The sequence below is a fragment of the Mus caroli genome, chromosome 16 (assembly GCF_900094665.2).
Source record: "Mus caroli chromosome 16, CAROLI_EIJ_v1.1, whole genome shotgun sequence".
NCBI classification, from domain to species: domain Eukaryota; kingdom Metazoa; phylum Chordata; class Mammalia; order Rodentia; family Muridae; genus Mus; species Mus caroli.
Genome location: NC_034585.1, coordinates 19,284,546 through 19,303,664, shown reverse-complemented (window position 1 = coordinate 19,303,664; position 19,119 = coordinate 19,284,546). Strand labels below are relative to the sequence as shown.

The 19,119-nt window shown below is 48.0% G+C and overlaps 1 protein-coding gene across 1 annotated transcript in view; it reads left to right on the top strand.

Moving 5' to 3' along the window:
* Igf2bp2 (insulin like growth factor 2 mRNA binding protein 2) overlaps nt 1–17,788 on the top strand; it is a 104,641-nt gene extending 86,853 nt beyond the window's left edge. The window contains exons 10-16 of the mRNA XM_021184654.1: nt 586–714; nt 6,201–6,269; nt 8,324–8,440; nt 10,976–11,050; nt 12,656–12,787; nt 14,853–14,966; nt 15,924–17,788. Coding sequence (XP_021040313.1) covers nt 586–714; nt 6,201–6,269; nt 8,324–8,440; nt 10,976–11,050; nt 12,656–12,787; nt 14,853–14,966; nt 15,924–16,016 — 729 coding nt within the window. The 3' untranslated portion in view covers nt 16,017–17,788. The remainder of the gene's footprint in view (nt 1–585; nt 715–6,200; nt 6,270–8,323; nt 8,441–10,975; nt 11,051–12,655; nt 12,788–14,852; nt 14,967–15,923) is intronic.
* Nucleotides 17,789–19,119: the final 1,331 nt, after the last annotated feature.

The following is a 19,119-nucleotide window of genomic DNA, read 5'->3' as shown; positions in this document are numbered from 1 at the left end:
GCTAGTGCGGGCTCTGACTCACCCATGGGTAATTAGAAAAGACTGGGGTTTTTTTTTTTTTTTTTTTTTTTTTCCATTCAACAAATATTTATTGAGTAATAGCATAGCAGACACTGAATACAGCTCTAAACAGTTGCTGACCTCAACTGAGGCAGGAGCAAGGGTCTGAGCCCTGTGACTCCATCTTGTATCTTTGAGGAAATGGGAGTTTTAGACGCTGAGGAGGGGGAGGGGGACAAACAGCAGGGCACAAGAGTCCAGAGCTGAGATGGGAGAAGGATTGGTGGGGTGGGGGCCAAGGCTTAGCAGGAAAGCAGCTAGTGACAACATCATTGATTGCAATAAGATGTAGTTATACCCAAGGTTGCCCAGGAAGCTTTGAACAAATGCAACTGTCAGGCTGAGGTTTGTTGCCTGCTCTCAGTAGGAGGTAAGGAAGTCCTTGTACCAGGGTGGAGCTGACTGAAATGCTAGCGCTATGCAGATGATGGGGGTGGGGTGGATGGAGGGGATGGAGGCTGGCTATAGCAAGCCTGGCCTCCCGGGCTTCTCTCCCTTATCTTTTTTCTTCTTTTCTATTCCCAGCAACAAGCCAATCTGATCCCAGGGCTAAACCTCAGTGCACTTGGCATCTTTTCGACCGGACTGTCTGTGCTTCCTCCACAAGCAGGGCCCCGTGGAGTTCCCCCCAGTCCCCCCTATCACCCCTTTGCTGTAAGTAACTGGGTGTCCCCCGGGCCACTGTGCCAACCCACCCTCACCCCCTCATCCCCCACCCCCACTCCCCAGGCAGCACAGCTATTCCCTCATGTTGAGGAAGGGCAAACACTTTTGTTTGCAGTCTTGATGAGTGATTGTAATTTGAATAAGAGTTTTTCTGGTGGGGAAAAATACCAAACCAAGCTCTGAACATGTGTTCTCAAACATGGGGTCATACCACCTAGGAAGGAACTGCTCACTGCTTCAGTAACTTGAGGTGTGTTTTATAAAAATAAGTTGTTAGTTCAAGCAATAGTCATGAGTGTTAGTCATTTAATACAACCTTTGTCCATAACTGAAATATACTTTATAGAAAGGAAGTTTTTAGAAAGAAGACACCGTAGTGTTTGTATGTAAACAGCACACTGCCTGATGTTTGAGCCTTAATTCTCAGCAGAATGTGAATGTCTTCTGCTTGTCAGTCTTATTCACAAACATCATTCAAGATTAGTACATTACCAAATGGAGGCTGAAGACACTGAACCCGTGGCAGCTACCTTCCCCCACCTTATTCTTCTCTAAACACAAGGACGAATTTTGTGGGCAGATTTTGTTACTCCTGTGTATAAACCATTTCATCGGGGAGAATCCAGTGAGTGGGTGAGCTCTTTGCTGATTGGTGCTGTTTGGTGTAGGCATTGCTGGTGGCTCTGTCCCCGTGTCCCCCCTCCCCCCCCCCTCCCCGGCCGTTTGCTCACACCCTGAAAACAGACATGCGTTGGTACCACATCCCAGACATAGCACATTCTGCCTTGCTCCCAGAAACTTTTCTGAGGTGTTTGGGAGTACTGTGCTTAATACCCTTAAACTACAGGGTGGAGCTACCACTGAACTATATGTACATCTGTAATGGAGGGGTCGTGGCCGAAGCACCCGGATGTGGGTCACGTCCTTTCCCTTTGCTTTGAAGTGTAATAAGTACCTTGGTACCGTTAAAAGACACTGAAAATGTATCACTTCCTAGGATAGAGGCTGCATAAGGAGCCCTGTAGAGCCTATCTGAAAGTTAGGAGTCCTTGATAACTGAAATGAAAATGATGTATGCAATATAAACACCATGGCTTTCTCTTAGACCAGATTGGTGCCGGGGTGTTCAAGCATAATCAGTCAATGGCAGCAATAGGTAGCCCTGGGGAGTCTGAAGGGAAGATTCCAAACATTTTTGGGCCACCCTGGGTTACATGGTTAGACCCTGTCTCAACAAAAGAAATAGATGAATAAAAACTAAAGATGTGATATTTTCTTTTGGGGGTTTGGTCTTTAATGTCATGCTAAGGAAAAAGCCCCTTCTTCAGCCAAGAATAAAATGTTTTCCTTATACTAATTTTCAATTGTTGATGGGGGGGTGGTTATAATGTATTTTACAGCGAATTTATCTTTTGGGGGGGTTGGTTTTTGGTTTTTTTGACAAAGGGTTTCTCTGTGTATTCCTGGCTGTCCTGGAACTCACTCTGTACACCAGGTTGGCCTCGAACTCAGAAATCCACCTGCCTCTGCCTCCCAAGTGCTAGGATTAAAGGCGTGAGCCACCACTGCCCGGCTGGGAATTTATCTTGATCTAACCTTATTATTTTTTCCAAGTGTATAGCCAGTTTCTCAAAGTCAGTTATTGAGTAATGTGCTAGCTTATCAGTCAGTTTGAAATCCAGCTCTGCCCTTTGTTTTAGCTTTGATTCTTTGAGACAGGCTCTCTTGTAGCCCAGGCTGGTTTCTCGCTATCTCTGAGAATGGCTTTGAGCAGCTGATCCTCCTGCCTCCACCTCCCCGAGGATGAGGGCATCACCTTGCCCAGTTCCACCTGTCTCACAGCCTGTTTCTGGGCTTCACCCAGTCTAGTCAACTGTGTCTCCATGGCAGTCACTGCAGATTCGCACTTTGTGTCAGCCTCAACAGAAAGCTTGCTTTTGTTGTTATGATTTTCCTCAAAGAATCAATTGGAAAAGGGTAGCTCTTACTATTTGATTTTTTTTCAATCCTACTCATAAAACACCTTGGCCTGCCAACTTCTGTTTGGAAAAAAATTTAATGGTACTTTGATGTATTTAAGTTAACTGGAGAGGATATGTTAAGGAGCCCGTAGGGGAGTTTACTGATAGCCTTCTCCTGAGGCCCCACCTCACTGAGACTTCTCCCAGTTTGTGCAGATCAAAGAAGCTGGCAGGGTTAAGATCTTAGGCTGCAGAGTTGGATATAAACCGGGCTTCACAACTTGCTTCTGGTTCCTGCTTCTCAGTGTCCAGCCTCCAAACCCTGTCCTTCTGTTGTCCTAAGAGAGCTCACCGTGGATAAGCTGCTGTGCACAGAGACATTCAGTCTGGGGTAGAACAGTGAACCTTCCTAACCTTGGAAAACTGCCCAAGGCCTTGCTTTTCCTGGTTCCCAGAGGGAACACCTACTCTCTTTTCAGCCAGGGATGAGTCTGTCATCAGGTCAGAGCTGTTGAGACGGTTGAGAATAATGCGTAAGCCTGGTACCGGCCTTCCATACTCCTTTCTCGCTGTTCATACCTCTGGTCTCTGGTTTCTCCTAACTCAAGTGTCAGCCCATCTCTTGCCTCTACCTTACAGCCTGCAGTTCTTTCTGGAAAGTAGGCGAGCTGGTGGTGACTCCTGTGAACTTTCACAAATGTGTGTCTGCTGTATACCTGTCTGCCAGTCAGTAGAGTCAAACTGGGAGTTTTTAATGGGCCAGTATATGAAAAAGACCACCTACTCTCTCCCTTGTCAGTACTGGGCCACACCTAACTGTCATCTTTGTAAAAACACTACCCCATACACACAAACACACACATATATATGACAGCCTTGGCCTTTTTGGTAGGTGATTGCATCCTGCCTTCCTTAGGTCAGTGGTAGATTGCTTTCACCAGAGGAAATATTAATTTGAAAATCCCTTTCTATTAGATGCTGTCAACTCACATCTTAGTGTGGGGAGATGGGAAACAGAAAAAACACTGGTTACAACCTACATTGTTGTAAATAAATACTCATTTATGTTATGCCCAAGTATTAGGGACCCCAAAGACCACCGAGGAGCCACTTCTGATACAGACACATAGGGTCTGTTATTACTAGCTTGTGAGCAAGAACTCCCACCATCCCCATCACAGCGGGTTAGAGTGAGAGCCCTGCATCTAAGGGTATAGGGTATTTATTGTGGATACAGCAAGCTTGGGGAATTTCTATTCAGGTCAGCAAGTTAATATTTTAAAAACTGCATCTCTGGTGAGATCTGCAGGAACCGGACACAGGGACAAAACCACCTGACAAACAGGATGGCTAGATTATCTACTCTCTGCAGGATGTCTTCAGGTATCTCTGTACATTGACCCTGCTGTTGGGATGTTTGCTCAAGTGGACTTTGTGGTTTTCTTCCTGGAATTGGAGTTTAGCGCCTGGTCTCGCACAAAATGGTGTTTCTTCAAAACTGGAGTCGGTTGGGCTTTACAATTTACTCTCCTAGAAAGAGCTCATACCTTTTGGCTCATAGATGTACGTGAGGTCAAGTCTACATCTGGGCCAGGTCTACAAGGCCCTGGGCTGCCACTCTTCATCTTGGTCACACTGTCTTAAGACTTCTCTGAAGTTATTTTTTACTTTTGTTTCCCAAGTAGACCATAAGTCCCCTTGTGTCCCTCCCTCAGGTCTCCCACCGGGTAGTGCTTAGCAGCTTTTGAGGAATGGATAACAAATACAATCAGATATAGTCATCGGAGTCTGGATAGACCTGGGGAAAATGGTCCCATTTGTAGAGCTAGAGATTCAGACCGAAGCCTAGACCTAAGCCTTCACAAGAAATGACCTGGTTGTTAAATCCAGAATTCTTTCTTTCTAGCAATTATTCAGCTCCGACTTAGGGATAAAGGAAATCTGACCTCATTGTTGTTTTACAAGCTAAGGGTTAAAAATATCTGTCCTATGGTGGGACTGATTTTGGCAGTGTTCCTGTTAGGACTCTTGAGACCCCGGAATACCCTGTGCTGTGGATCTGTTCTTGGCTTTGCATGGGTGTTAGACTCACAGTTCACAGTAACCACTTTTGCTATGAGAGCCGAGTTGCTTCGGGCCAGAGGCAGGCAGAGGCCTCATTTCCCCTGGTTAGAAATTTGAGCAGAGAAGCTGCAGTAATCCTCTTTCTTCTGTGCTTACCTGCCACACCCCAGACACGCACAGAGAATGGGCTGGAATCCACGTGCTTCCCAGAGAGTCTCCAAGAAGAAGTAGGGCCAAGAGAGAGCCTTTTTGCCCACATGCCTTCAAATTGTGAGGCTTCCCTGAGGCCACTGGCCCGGTAGCACCCTCTTGTGGGCTGAGACACCTCTCCTGTCTTTCAGTCCAACCAAGGCATGAGCCAGGATGCCCCAGGTGAGAGGCCCCTCCCTAGAACCTGAGAAGCATCCGGGGCTCAGAACTCTTCTCTCTGGTTTTCTTACTAAGGGGTCATAGTGTGAAGCTCGATCTGGAGCCGAGTCTAGCTGGAGAGGCGGAGGGTGGAAGACATGCACATCACTCTGACATGTGCTCAGGGCCCTCAGCTCTCCTCAGACTTCAAGCTCCAGCCACACCTCCCTGTGTCAGGCAGGGCTGTGTACCTGGGTACCTTGTGCCTGTCACAGCCTCCCCCGGCGGTGACAGTGGGAACAGGGTTTACTTGACTTTATGTAAAACTTAATTAACAGAGTTTGGCTGACTTCAATAAGGGTCCCTCCCATAAGAATATGGACTCAGATATGTCTCACAGGACCACTATGAGAAAAAAATATTATAAATAGATTTATAAATACTGTAGGTATTCAATTTAAAAAACAGCTGTTTCAACTTTGATTTTCTTAATAGCTAGTTCTGCTTCGTGAGTCCACATCTGCCTTCCTGCTCCACTTCTCCCTCCCCACACCTGCCCTCCTTCCTCCCATCTGTTCTCTTCCATCCCCACATCTGTCCTCCTCTCCTCCCTACATCTGCCCTTCTCTCTCCCCACATCTGCCTTCCTCCCCTCCCCACATCTGCACAGGACGCCTTAATCCGTCTGCTTCCTTTCCCTGACTGTTGCTTTCAGTTTCTCCACTGAGTTTCTATTCTGGAATAGAAACTGTTCTGTCTCCAGTGATCACGATTGCTTGTTCTGAATAACTCTTGGGTTTTATTCCAGGGTTCTCTGTTGCTTGTAATGTACAATTTGTAATTTCCTATAAAATAGGAGCCACTAGCCCTGCCTCCACCCAAGCAGGTCAGAGCAGTGAGGGGGTGTGCGCTGCATTCGTAGCGGGCAGGGGTCATCTTAGAAGCCAGGTGGCACCTTGCCACAGGTTCCATGGTCTCGTGGTAAAGGGAGTTGAGCAGAGAGTAGGAACACAAGGTACGCGTTTGTAGATGCGATAGTGGTGTTGGCTCATAGACATGTTGCGTGGACTCCGACTCACTGAATGTCTTGTTACTGTGCAGACCCACTCCGGATACTTCTCCAGTCTGTACCCTCATCACCATTTCGGCCCATTCCCACATCATCACTCCGTAAGTGCCCCTCATTTCTGCCCCAGCCACCATTCCTCCCCAGTTCCTTCTGCTCTGCGGCCAGTTCCATGTATCCCCTGATGACCAGGCCTGTGAATGTTCACAGTGTGAATGTTCTCTGCTGTGGCTCGAGGCTGCCTGAGGACTCATGCAGCTCACAGTGTAAGCACCAAGCCACCCTGGGAGCCACCCCCCTTACCTCTGCGGCCTCTCAGGTGATGCTCACAGTTTGAGCTAAGCCTGGGCTGTGTAGTGAGTTTCAAGTCAGCCCAGGCTGCATACGGAGTAAAATCCTTCCTTAAAGAACAAGAAGCCTAGAGTTGTAGCTCAGTCATTAAAAGTGCACAATATTCTACTAGAACACTGGAGTTCCCAGATCCTACATCAGGTGACTCAGGCATTTGTAATTCCAGGTTCAGGGGATCCAGTATCTCCAGTTTTTATAGGCACCTGCACTCATGTACATACACACACACACACACACACACACACACACACACACGCACGCGCGCATGCACCACACTTTTTAAAACATACTAAGGCTGGGTGTGGTGGCACACGCCTTTAATCCCAGCATTCAGGAGGCAGAGGCAGGCGGATTTCTGAGTTCGAGGCCAGCCTGGTCTACAAAGTAAGTTCCAGGACAGCCAGGGCTATACAGAGAAAACCCTGTCTCCAAAAACCAACCAACCAAACAACAAAAAAGGAAAATGTTAATAAGCTAAAGAAAAGCCTCCAGTAGGCAGGGGATGTGGCTCAGTTGATAAAGTGCTTACCATACAAGCATGGACCCAAGTTCAATTCTAAGCACCCACATAAAAGCCAGGTGTGCCGGGTGCTCCTGGCACTGAGGGACTGGTGGTAAGAGATCTCTGGATCTCACTGTCTAGGTAATCTAACTAGGTCAGTGAGCTCTAGGTTCCATAGGGTACTTCACAGCAGCACTAAGGTATGAAGAGCGTGATTGAGGGAGGATACCAGCATCAGCCTCTGGCCTCTAACATGTATGCACACATAGGAACATGTACACAGGCATACACTACATCACACATTTTTTTGCCAGTGTTCTTTAATCAAAGTCTAGCAAGCAAAGCTACATCATTCCCATAGACACCTATAGCATCAACTACTGCCAGCCTGGCCTAAGAACCTCTGACTTTCTTCAGGGGTTTCCAGGAATTAGGTGGCTTGCCCACCATCCTGGGTACTCAGCATGGAGCCTGGTCACAGCAGGGCTAATCACCTTGTAAGGTGGTGTTCCTCGTTATACGATGGGCTGGACAGCTTCCCCTCTGTCCTTGGGCCAGGCGTGGTTAATAGCTTTTTATTATTTTGTGTATATTATTGTATATGTGAAAGCTCATACCCACCACAGCACATACAGCGCCATGTGCAAGTCAGAACAACTCCTCCCTCCCTCCCTCCTTCCCTCCTTCCCTCTTTCTTTCTTTTAGAATAAGTTATTTATTTTATGTATATGAGTACACCATTGTTCTCTTCAGACACACCAGAAGAGGGCATCGGATCTCATTACAGATGGTTGTGAGCCACCATGTGGTTGCTGGGAATTGAACTCAGGACCTCTGGAAGAGCAGTCAGTGCTCTTAACCTCTGAGCCATCTCTCCAGCCCCTAGGACAGTGTTCAGGAATTGTCTCCTTCCACCAGGGATTGAACTCATGTCATCAAGCTTACATGACGAACATTTTTTTTAATCCACTGAGTCACCACAAAATAACCCATTTTGGTTCTTGGAGGAAGGCCCAGGAAGCATGTATATCAGATCTGTGTCTGAGAACCCAGGGACAGCCAGCTCATGTGCCTCACAGACACATGTGAGTGGGTGCTCAGAGGTCCTCGCAGGCTCGTGCAATCCTGCTTAGGTTCAACATCACTCCTCAGATTCATCTATAGAGCACCAGGCCACACACTGACATGACACTTTGGCCATCTCTCCAGATTGGGAGGCCTTCCCATGTTGGGTCTGTTAACAGCACTTGGCTGGGCCATGAGGTGCCAGGTCAGAGTGATAGCTGTGTACGTGTTCTTTTCTAGTACCCAGAGCAGGAGACTGTGAGTCTCTTCATCCCAACCCAAGCTGTGGGTGCTATCATCGGGAAGAAGGGGGCACATATCAAACAGCTTGCTCGATTTGCTGGTGCCTCCATCAAGGTAAGATTGTTGCTGCCTGTCCCCATGGGCCACCTCCTGTCAGTGCTAGAGAATTCTCACAGTACCTAAAGATGGCCATTCCTGTCAGCTCCCATTCTTCATCTTAGTCCTTTCCTGTTCAACCAAACCAAAGTTAGAAGAAAGAACTAGTAATGACCAAACCTGATCCTCCAAGGGTTGGCACTGTCCCCTCTTCCCAAGAAGATAAAGAAGGCCCACATGAGCAGAATGAGCATCTATGCCTAGCACTCAGCATGTTGATGTTCCTTAGCCCAGGCTTCAAGGACTTACAGACTGTGGGAATGCAAACTGAAGAACTTTCTGGAAAGTGCTGATAAGGTCATAGGCAGACAAAGCTGATCGTGTCTCCTATTAAGAGGCCAGGACTGAGCCAAAGACTGGGAGAGGGAAGTCCCCTTGGTTTGCAACACTGATGTGTGCAGATGTGGCTGCAGTTAGCCCATGTTCTGCCCCCTCGGTTGTCTGTGATTGTTTGCCACAGATCTGCCTCCAGCCCAGCTGTTGCTGTGACTCAGTGCGAGGCCGTGACTCCGAAAGCCCCCGTGAAACGCTTCCGGAAATGCTTTTCATTGTTAGGGGAAAGAATTTGCTACCATGAGACAACCCAGAGTTATGCCAAGTCTCATGACTTGGAGAGAGAGAGAGAGAGAGAGAGAGAGAGAATGCCTACACTTTTTCCCTAAGAGCTGGAATTTCTCCCACAACCAAGTGTGACAGGGAAGAAAACCAAAAGCAAAGCATTCTGAGTTGTGCATTATGAGGACAGTGGTGCCCCTGGGAAAGATGGCATCTTGCTGTACTCTCAAGCTGCATCCATCTGTGCTTGCAGTTAGGGGTTCACATTTGCACTGGGGGTTAGCTAGCCCATGGTGGGCTGGGCATGATGAGAGTATGGGGTGCTCTATGCCCGATGGCTTGGCACAGATAATACCCTGGCCTAGATGATGTAGAAAGCAAGGATGGCCATAGTCTGCAGTGCCCAGAGATCTTTGTTAGTGCCTAACGCTGTAGTCTGAGATGGTTAAACAAAACAACAACCTACAGTGAGACAGCTTGGACTGAAGGGCTTTGAGGGCTTCCTTTATTCAAACCTCAGTTTACAGGAAAAAAGCAAGACACAGAGAATAAGGCTCATTGAGACACCTAAGTGGTCAGCCTCAGTCTTAGACAGAAATTCCACTGGCCACTAGGATCCTGAGGTCCTGAGGCAGACCAGACCATAGTACCTTCTTGGTCTCCTCAGCAGGTGGAATGACTGCCTGAAGCTACCAGATCCAGATCAACTCTGTTGTTGACTTCTCTTCCTCTTCCTGTACAGATTTTTTAAGTCAGAGTGTGCTGGGGGGAAAACGTAACAAGAACCCAACAGGGGCTTGGCCTCTGTGGCTTTCCCTAGCTGCAGAGGGATCCACAACCCCTTTCTTGACTCTAAAGCCAGAACCAGGTGGCTGAAGCTGCCTAGTTCTCACGCTTACTGGAACTGGAACTTGGCCCCTCAAGTCATTTTCATCAGCTTTCTGTCTTTGATGATTTTCTTCACTGCTTAAGCCTTTGTTCAATTCTTCTCCACAAGTCCGAAGCTTGTCTGGATGAGGTCTTGCTCTGAGATCACTATCTTCCTTATTCCATTTAGTATAAGGCTTTTCTTTAAACGTTTATCTCCTTGAACACAATACATATAGCTCCACTACACTTCCTGGTACTCCTATTCTCTTTAGACTGTACATTTTATATTTTTCCTTGGTTGGCTTATGAGAGTGGCCACATGACAGAGTCAGTACTAGGCTGTCTTGAAATCTCTGCCAATGCCAGAGATTTCAAGGGCCTGACGTAGGTTCCTAAAACCCCAAGGCCCACCTCAGTGGCACACTTCCTCCAACAAAGCCACACCTCCTAATCCTTCTAAACTAATGCCACTCCCTAAGCATTCAAATATATGAACTTATGGGCCCATTCTTATTCAAACCACCAGATACCTTTAATCAAACTATTGGTGAGGTCTTTGTATTCTCACAGGATTAAAAAGCTTGCTGGCTAGGTCTTCCCGAATGGGGAAGGAAGTTCATAAGGAGAAAGGTTTGCAGAGCTGTGGCTTGAACCAAGGCAGCCTCTTTTACTGACAGACATACCTGCTCTGCCTTCCTAATCTTTACAGCTAATGTGTGCTGTGTGCTGTGAGTTAGAGCCAGGGTGACCCTTCCTGCAGCTACCTAGGGATTGGACAATGCTGCCGACTAACCCTTCCTTCCCTCTTGGCCCTGGGGGTTGCCAGAACCTGTACCTCCTAGGACTTGGATGCAGGGAGAGGCAGTAACTACTGACCTGCTCGGACCTGCTCTGGGCAGCCAGTGGCTCAGATTTGATACTGAGAATTAAGGCCATGACTTCCTAAGACCAGGGCTGAGGCAGCACGATGTCAGACAGGGCATGGGGCTTGAAGGCAGACGCTTCCTCACTGACTAGTGTGCGCAGGGGGTCTGGGCATCCGCACATTCCTCTTTCCTTTGACTGCAGATCGCTCCAGCAGAAGGTCCAGATGTCAGTGAGAGGATGGTCATCATCACTGGTCCTCCTGAAGCCCAGTTTAAGGTCAGTGCCAAGGACCATGTGAGCCCTGCAGGCTCTGGGTCCAGGCAGACAGCTCAGAGGTGTATTCATTTCTTCTGCTGCTTGTGGGTGTCAGACTCTGGCCTGGTTGCACATTTCTCTGTGCTCTGCCTTCTCTCCTCAGAAAGGTGGGTCGTCAGTTAGTATCCATTCTGTTGGCCATCTTTGGCTTTTCCAGCTGTGGGGCATTAACATGGATGCAGAAAAGAAGCCTTATGTAGTAGAAGTTCTGACAGCTCCTAAGGGGGTTCTAGCAACATGGGGGAGAGTCCCTTCCTCTGGGAGATTAAAACTTGAATTTCAAGAAGTCAGAAATGTGTATTCATATGTCACGGATAAACATGTGGAATACAGTGTGAAAGAATATTATTTTGGCCGGGCGTGGTGGCGCACGCCTTTAATCCCAGCACTCGGGAGGCAGAGGCAGGCGGATTTCTGAGTTCGAGGCCAGCCTGGTCTACAGAGGGAGTTCCAGGACAGCCAGGGCTAAACAGAGAAACCCTGTCTCGAAAAACCAAAAAAAAAAAAAAAAAAAAAAGAATATTATTTTGCTAAAAAAAAAAAAAAAAAAAAAAAAAAAAAAAGAATATTATTTTGCCATGAAAGAATGAAGTGTCAGTGCATGCCTCAGGATGAACCTAGACACACACTTAAGAGTATGTAGGCCGTGGTCCCACGGACATGAAGTGTCTGCAGCAACCTGTAGAAAAAGGAGGAGAACTGGAGGTCGCTGAGGAATGGGAGCAGGAAGGGGTGGGACCAGCTCCTGACTGCTGTGGTTGTGGTTGGGGGTGCAGAGGCAGTCCTAGGGCCTCATACATAGGGGGTAGCAAGCTCTTGACCACTGAGCCATACTCTTAGCCCCCTTCCAGGTTTTTTTTTTTTTTTTTTAAGTTTAATACAGGGTCCCACTAGGTTGCTCAGGTTGGCCTTGCTTTATTTTATTTTATTTTTGACCTCGAAATTATTTCCCTCAGCCTCCTGAGATCCTGGGATTCTCAGGTATCGGTAGCTGGTACTACTGGTGGGTAATGGGATAGAGCCAGAGTATTACAGATAGCAATGGTCCCCCAGCACTGACTGCTGCCAATGTGCATGCCAAAATGATATCTTTACTAGCACATGCAGGGCCGTGAGTTTGATTCCCAGCGCCACAGTGCCAGGTTCAGACTCACTACATCTGTCACCACCGTGCTCACGGCCTTCAGTAACTGGAGAACTAAGAGCGCAGTGGAGAAGGAGTTATGAAAATCTTAAACCAATGCAACAAAACAAATACTTATGGGCACTGGGAATATGGAAATAAGAATGTAGTTGTAGTGGCTCACCAGTTGGGCCAACCTGGACACACATATTCCTTAGAGGAGGCAGCCACAAGCCATGAAGCTAGCAGCCCTGTGCAGATGGCAGAGTGAGGCAGTGTGTGGCATCCCTGGCTCTGTGGGAACCTGAGCAGGTGTGCTCGGAGGGAGGATGGCATCCATCACTGAGCCTCCCAGCTTCCCCTTGCACTGGCAAAGTGGCGCTGCCCTCTTTGGTGGCTAGCCCAGTCACCGGCTTCTTCTGAGCAACGGATCTTGTTCTCAGGCTCAGGGACGAATCTTTGGGAAACTGAAGGAAGAAAACTTCTTTAATCCCAAAGAAGAAGTGAAGCTGGAGGCCCACATCCGAGTCCCCTCGTCGACTGCTGGCCGGGTGATTGGCAAGGGTGGGAAAACCGTAAGTTGACTCCTGACTCCCTGCCCTGGCTGTGCCTGATTTCCCTCGGATCCTCGCTGCCTCTTCTGCTCACTCTCACATGCGAGGGAGGGCCTTAGGCTGACAGGCCTGGGTTCTCCTGACCCATGCTCAACGGTGAAGTGTGAGATTCCAAGGACAGAAGTCATCAGCACTGCTCTGGCACTGAGGGCTCACTTATATACAGGCACACTTATATACATCCTCACTTTCACACCTATATACACACAGCAGAACCCACCACTCTACCTGGTTTCCAAGTCCAGAGGCTGCAGCTCTAGCCTATGGTCTCTCTTGATAGCAGTTTCAAGCCCCCTCACCCCCCACTCTCCCTACCATATAAGCAATTCTCTGGTTCTTTCAAAAGTCTGGATGTCTGCTATAGGGGAGTTGGCTCAACAAAGGGTGAGACAAATTTACTTGTAAAGTAATTTATGTTTTTGGTCTGAAGGTGTAGGTAACACGTCACCTGAATTCCGAAAATGGAGGTATAATTCAGTGATAGAATGGGCGCTTAACAAGTATGGAACTGGGGCTGGTGAGATGGCTCAGTGGGTAAGAGCACCCGACTGCTCTTCCGAAGGTCCAGAGTTCAAATCCCAGCAACCACATGGTGGCTCACAACCATCCGCAACGAGATCTGGCGCCCTCTTCTGGAGTGTCTGAAGACAGCTACAGTGTACTTACATATAATAAATAAAATCTTTAAAATAATAAAAAAAATAAAAATAAAAAAAAACAAAAAACAAGTATGGAACCCTGGTTCAATGGCCAGCCCCTCAAAGAAACATTTTTTTTTCTTCAAAGATTCATTTATTCATTATATGTAAGTACACTGTAGCTGTCTTCAGACACTCCAGAAGACAGAGTCAGATCTCGTTACAGATGGTTGTGAGCCACCATGTGGTTGCTGGGATTTGAACTCCGGACCTTCGGAAGAGCAGTTGGGTGCTCTTACCCACTGAGCCATCTCACCAGCCCTCAGAGAAACATTTTAATCCCAGACATGAATAGGGTATCTGTTGGGTGTGAGTGTGTTCTGGAAGATGGCTTTCTCATTAGGCGAATGGGTGACTGGACAAGTCCTTGTAGAGCTTGGTGCATGATGGTGAAGTGACATGATTGTTGGGTGATAGGAACTGCAGTGCCCCAGGGAGCTCAGATTCCAGGTGTCGTGAGTCACATGTAAAAGAATACAGTCAGCCTGGACTGTAGGCAGTCTCTGGATCTACAGGTACAATCCGAATCCAGAGTACACACAACCGAGTGCCGGAGGAGTTGAAGCCTGGGCCTCTGTTAGAACCAGTCACTGGATTCTCTACATCCCCAGCTGTGCTTGGCTGCCCCCATCATGACAAGGATCAGGGACAGACAGGACCTCTGTGTGTTTGTAATCCCAGCCCTCTGGAAATGGAGAATGGAGGGTCAAAAGTGGATGGCCATCCTCCCCCGTGTAGCAAGTTCAAGGCCAGCCTTGTCTCAGAAGAAAGGGAGGGGGATGGGAAAAGGAGGGAGGAGGAAGTTGGTGGATTATGCTGTGTCAGACAACAGACTGCTCATGGCTAACAACCAGGAAGCAGGCTTCTAACGTGAGCTGTCACTGGGGTCCCCATGAGTGTCTACAGAATTAGAACATTTGGCTTAGAAGTGGCCCATGGAAGCCGGGCAGTGGTGGCGCATACCTTTAATCCCAGCACTTGGGAGGCAGAGGCAGGTTGAGTTCGAGGCCAGCCTGGTTTACAAAGTGAGTTCCAGGACAGCTAGGGCTATACAGAGAAACCCTGTCTTGAAAAGCCAAAAAAAAAAAAAAAAAAAGTGGCCCATGGTGTCAGGGCTACACCCCATTTTTCTGTCAGTCAGCCTCAATGAGCCCAAACCCACACCTGGCCTAGCAGGACAAAGGAAAAGAGGATTGAGCCTCCTGCTAACTTTACTCCCCTAGACTAAGCCCCTCCCCCCTGTATCTGTAGCCCCTCCCTCCACTGCCCAAGTATTAGCTTTGGGATGGGGGGGCTCCCCGGGCTCACTGCCTTCTCTGCCTTCTCAGGTGAATGAGCTGCAGAACTTGACAAGTGCAGAAGTTATCGTGCCTCGTGACCAAACACCAGACGAGAATGAGGAAGTGATCGTCAGAATTATCGGGCATTTTTTTGCTAGCCAGGTACTACTATTCATTCTGTGAGGGCCCCGCCTCCTGCCCAGCTCTTCCCACTAGCTCAGAGTTTGTATTTGTGTCGCGTGGCCACCACACACAGTGTGGAGCCCCTCCCAGGCCCCCTGACCTCAGGGACAGGAAACTGTTGGTGCAGTGCCCTTGGCATGTTTAGGTTGGGAGTGTAGCATCCCTAGCCATCCCGGGCTTCCTCTGAGAGCCACGTGACTGTCAGGCAAGCCCCTGGCAGAGCAGCCAGACGCCAGGTTTCACTGTGGAAGGTTAACACTCAGGAAGGGCCCCTAGTTTTCTGTTGCTCTCTTCCCTGCCTCACCAGAACACCCACGTCACTGCATGCCTTTGCCAGAGAGGCCAGCACTGCAAGTGTCTTGATGGGTTTGCAAGTGGGTTTTGGAACCAAGCAACTGGTTGAAGAGCTTGAAGAGCTCTTCTTGTGCTTGTAGGCAACTTGCCAACTGCTTCCTGACCTAACCCCTGCAGTTGCTGCCTGGGTCAGTCTCGCAGTTCAGCCTGTGGGCAGCTGGAGCTCACAGTCAAGCTCCAGATGTTCAGGCTGTGCCTGGGCTCTCGTCTTCCTCCTTTCCTGATGTTTCTAGTGCTTTGGGAAAGAGTAGGAACATAGCAGAGCTCAGCTGTAAGTGGCAGGGCCTTCGGTCTCTACCCCCATCGCTGACCCCTGCTACTGCTTCCTGGTCGGTCTGCTTACTGTGAACTCTAGGCTGCTAGTTCCTCCCTCTCCCTCCTTCGAGCCCCTGCCTTGTACCCTGCAGGCTTCGGGTGAGGTGGAGAGGAATTCTGCCCTTGATTGCCAGGCCTGGGGGAGGTGAAATTGGCCTGAGTATCCAACTTTTCCTTGCCCAAGCCCTAGACCCTCGGTTTCCTCCGGGCCCTCAGAACTGAGATTGTTTCTTCCCTGTGCCCTCCCCTCCCCTCTCTCCACTGCAGACTGCACAACGCAAGATCAGGGAAATTGTACAGCAGGTGAAGCAGCAGGAGCAGAGATACCCTCAGGGAGTCGCCCCACAGCGCAGCAAGTGAGGCTCCCACAGGCACCAGCAAGCAACAGATGAATGTAGCCCTCCCAACACCTGACAGATGAGACCAAACAGCCAGCAGATCGGGAGCACACCAAAGAGCATCCCGAGGAGTGCGCAGTCTGCAGAGCAGCCAGGGCCTGCAGACCTCTACACATCCTGGGATCCAGGAGGGCACAGGGAAGGCCAGGTTGTCCAGAAACACCGCTTGGCCTGCCCCAGCTTCCCCTGGCTTCTGCAGGCATAACAGCCATCCACTGCCCATCCAACTCAGATTCTCCTCAGCTGCCAGGACGCTATCCCTTTTGGTTGAACTAACATAGGTGAACACGCTCAAAGCAAAGCAAAATTCCTAGCCGTTTCTTTGTTGTGGAAAGTTGTCTCTGTACATGTATGTACATATCAGAAGGGGAAGGATGTTAAGAAATGTGGCCTGTGGGTTACACAGGGTGCCTGCAGCGTTAATATATTTTAGAAATAATATATCAAATAACTCCACTAACAACAATTTGTACTCAGTGATTCATTTTGTTTTCTTTTTGAAGAGAAAGCAGGCTTTTCTAGACTTCAAAGAATAAAAGTCTTGGGTGAGGTCCACTGGTATAGAAAGGAACTTTGAGCCACCCACACAAAAAATTCACTTGGAGGGAAATATTGTCAAGGACACTTAATGGCAGTTGTGGGTCACCTGTGTCTATCAACAGAAGGGATACCGTCCCTGAGGAGGGGCCCTAGGCCCTGGTCACCTGTTTCTCCCACACACCCATTGCTCAGTTTCACAGGTTTTTAAACTGTTTTTTTGTTTTGTTTTGTTTTGTTTGCATACTGCTATATATTTCTGTCTCTCTTTATCTCCCTCCTAACCTTCCTCTGTCCTCTTTACCCGAAATTCTTTTGAGTCCCTTCATCCTTTTTCTGCTCCCCGTATCTATGCACCCCTCCCCTCCCCCAGGCAAAGCAGTGCTCTGAATATCATACCACACACAAGGAACAAATGCGAACCACACAGACCAGCCTCAGCTTACACTCGGTTACTCAAGCGAACAAGAGTCGGCGGTACTTGTCCTAGCATTCGGAAGAGGAAAGCAGGAACCCAGCAAATAAACCAGCCAGCCAAACAAAGAAAAATTCCACAAAGAAAGAATGGACTCTCTCTCCATCTTGGTATACAAGCCATCAACATTTAGTGAAATTCTTTCTTTCTTTAAAAATTTAAAGTGCAGGAAAATAGCAATTTATACGAGGTTGTTGGCCCAGGGTGTTAAATTTACAGATTTTTTTTAAATGAGAAAAACACACAAATAAAAGCTACCTCAGGTGTTTTTTACCTCAGCACCTTGCTCTTGTGTTTCCCTTAGAGATTTTGTAAAACTGATAGTTGGAGCATTTTTTATTTTTTTAATAAAAATGAGTTGAAAAAAAAAAAAGATGAGCTGCCAGCCCCAAGCAGGCGGCAGCCCAGGTGTGCCGCAGCTCTTCTGTCTTCCGCTAGCCAAGAGCCTACGTGGCCTTCTTGTGGACAAACCTAAAAATGTTTATTTTTTAAAAAGTGACAAAGAAAAACAGAGAATATTGGAGCCGTCCTGAATTTCAATAGGGTACGTGCCGTGAGGGCTTTTGCGCTGAAGGATGACAACATCCTGGTTATGTGAAGAAACCATGACACTACCAGACTGCGATGCCAGTCAAGGCTACACAGAGAAATCCTGTCTGGAAAAAACAAAAAAAAAAAAAAAAAAAAAAAAAAAGGAAAAAAATATATCCAAGCTAACAAGATTCTGGTGTCTTGGTGTCTTATTTTCTGAGTGTTGGGTCTCCCGGAATGTCAGCTAAAGGTTTGGGGGAATAGCAGGTGGACAATCGGACTGGACAGCTCCTTGGCTACCTGGCTTTAGGCAAAGCAGACAGCCAGCAGGCCACCCATGCAGCCTCACCTGAAATGCAGCGTGGCTGGGTTCCAGCCCTGTGGGCGGTTGAGGTGCCACCTAGAGGGCAGACTGCATGGCAGGCAAAGCCTCAGGCTCAGTGGGTCTCAGCCTTCCTAACTAACACTGTGGTCCTTTAGAATGGTTCTTCATAAAACCACTTTGTTGCTACTTCATAACTAATTTTGCTACTGTTAGTTTGGTTGGTGGTTTTCAATTATTTCATTTTCGTTTGTTTCTATGACAGGGTTTCTCTGTCTAGCCCTGGCTGTCCCGGAACTCACTCTGTTCCCGCATAGCCAGCAGGAACACAAACTAGAAGAAAGTGGGATTAGCTTTGCTTGTTTTGTTTTATAAGATCCTAGTGTACAGTCCTAGCTGATGTGCTGGTGAATGTGCCTGGAAACTCGGCTATCTGGGCTCAGCCTCCCAAGGGCATGGAGGTCACCACTGTGCCTGGTAGCGACAGGTGTCAAAGGACAACACTTGACAGCATGAAGCTACTCAGTGTTGGACTGCCAAGGAGCAGACTGGTCCTAGAGAGAATATTCTCTTAAGCCACCATTATTGAGGCCTAGACCTGCCTGGGTCATCTAGTGAGACTCTTACCTCAAATTGAAAAATAAAACCAGCCGGGCGTGGTGGTGCACGCCTTTAATCCCAGCACTCGGGAGGCAGAGGCAGGCAGATTTCTGAGTTCGAGGCCAGCCTGGTCTACAGAGTGAGTTCCAAGACAGCCAGGGCTACACAGAGAAACCCTGTCTCAAAAAACCCAAAAAATAAAAAAATAAAAAAAAATAAAACCAGCAATCCCCTGTATCTGTAGGCCCCAGGGTTAACTCACTTCTGAAAAGTAAAGAGTTAAGCTGTAGATTCTGAATTTTTTTCTGATAATATTTATAATGGGCTATGGTTCACCCCCCCCCCAAATATTATAAAGCAAAAATGAAGAAGCAAAATCAATTCTGTTCCAGGTGTCTTTATTCTGCTTGGTTCCAGAAGGAAATCAAGTTTTGAAAGTGGTCATTGAAGTTTTTACAAATTACTAAGTTCCTTAATTGTTCAGTGCACACTGATTACTCTGCCCTCCATCCCCTCTTGCTCCTCCCCACCCCCGCCCCGTCCACTCTTCCCTACAAAACTATTTCTCATCTATTCACTTTGTTTGTGTCGCCATGGCTT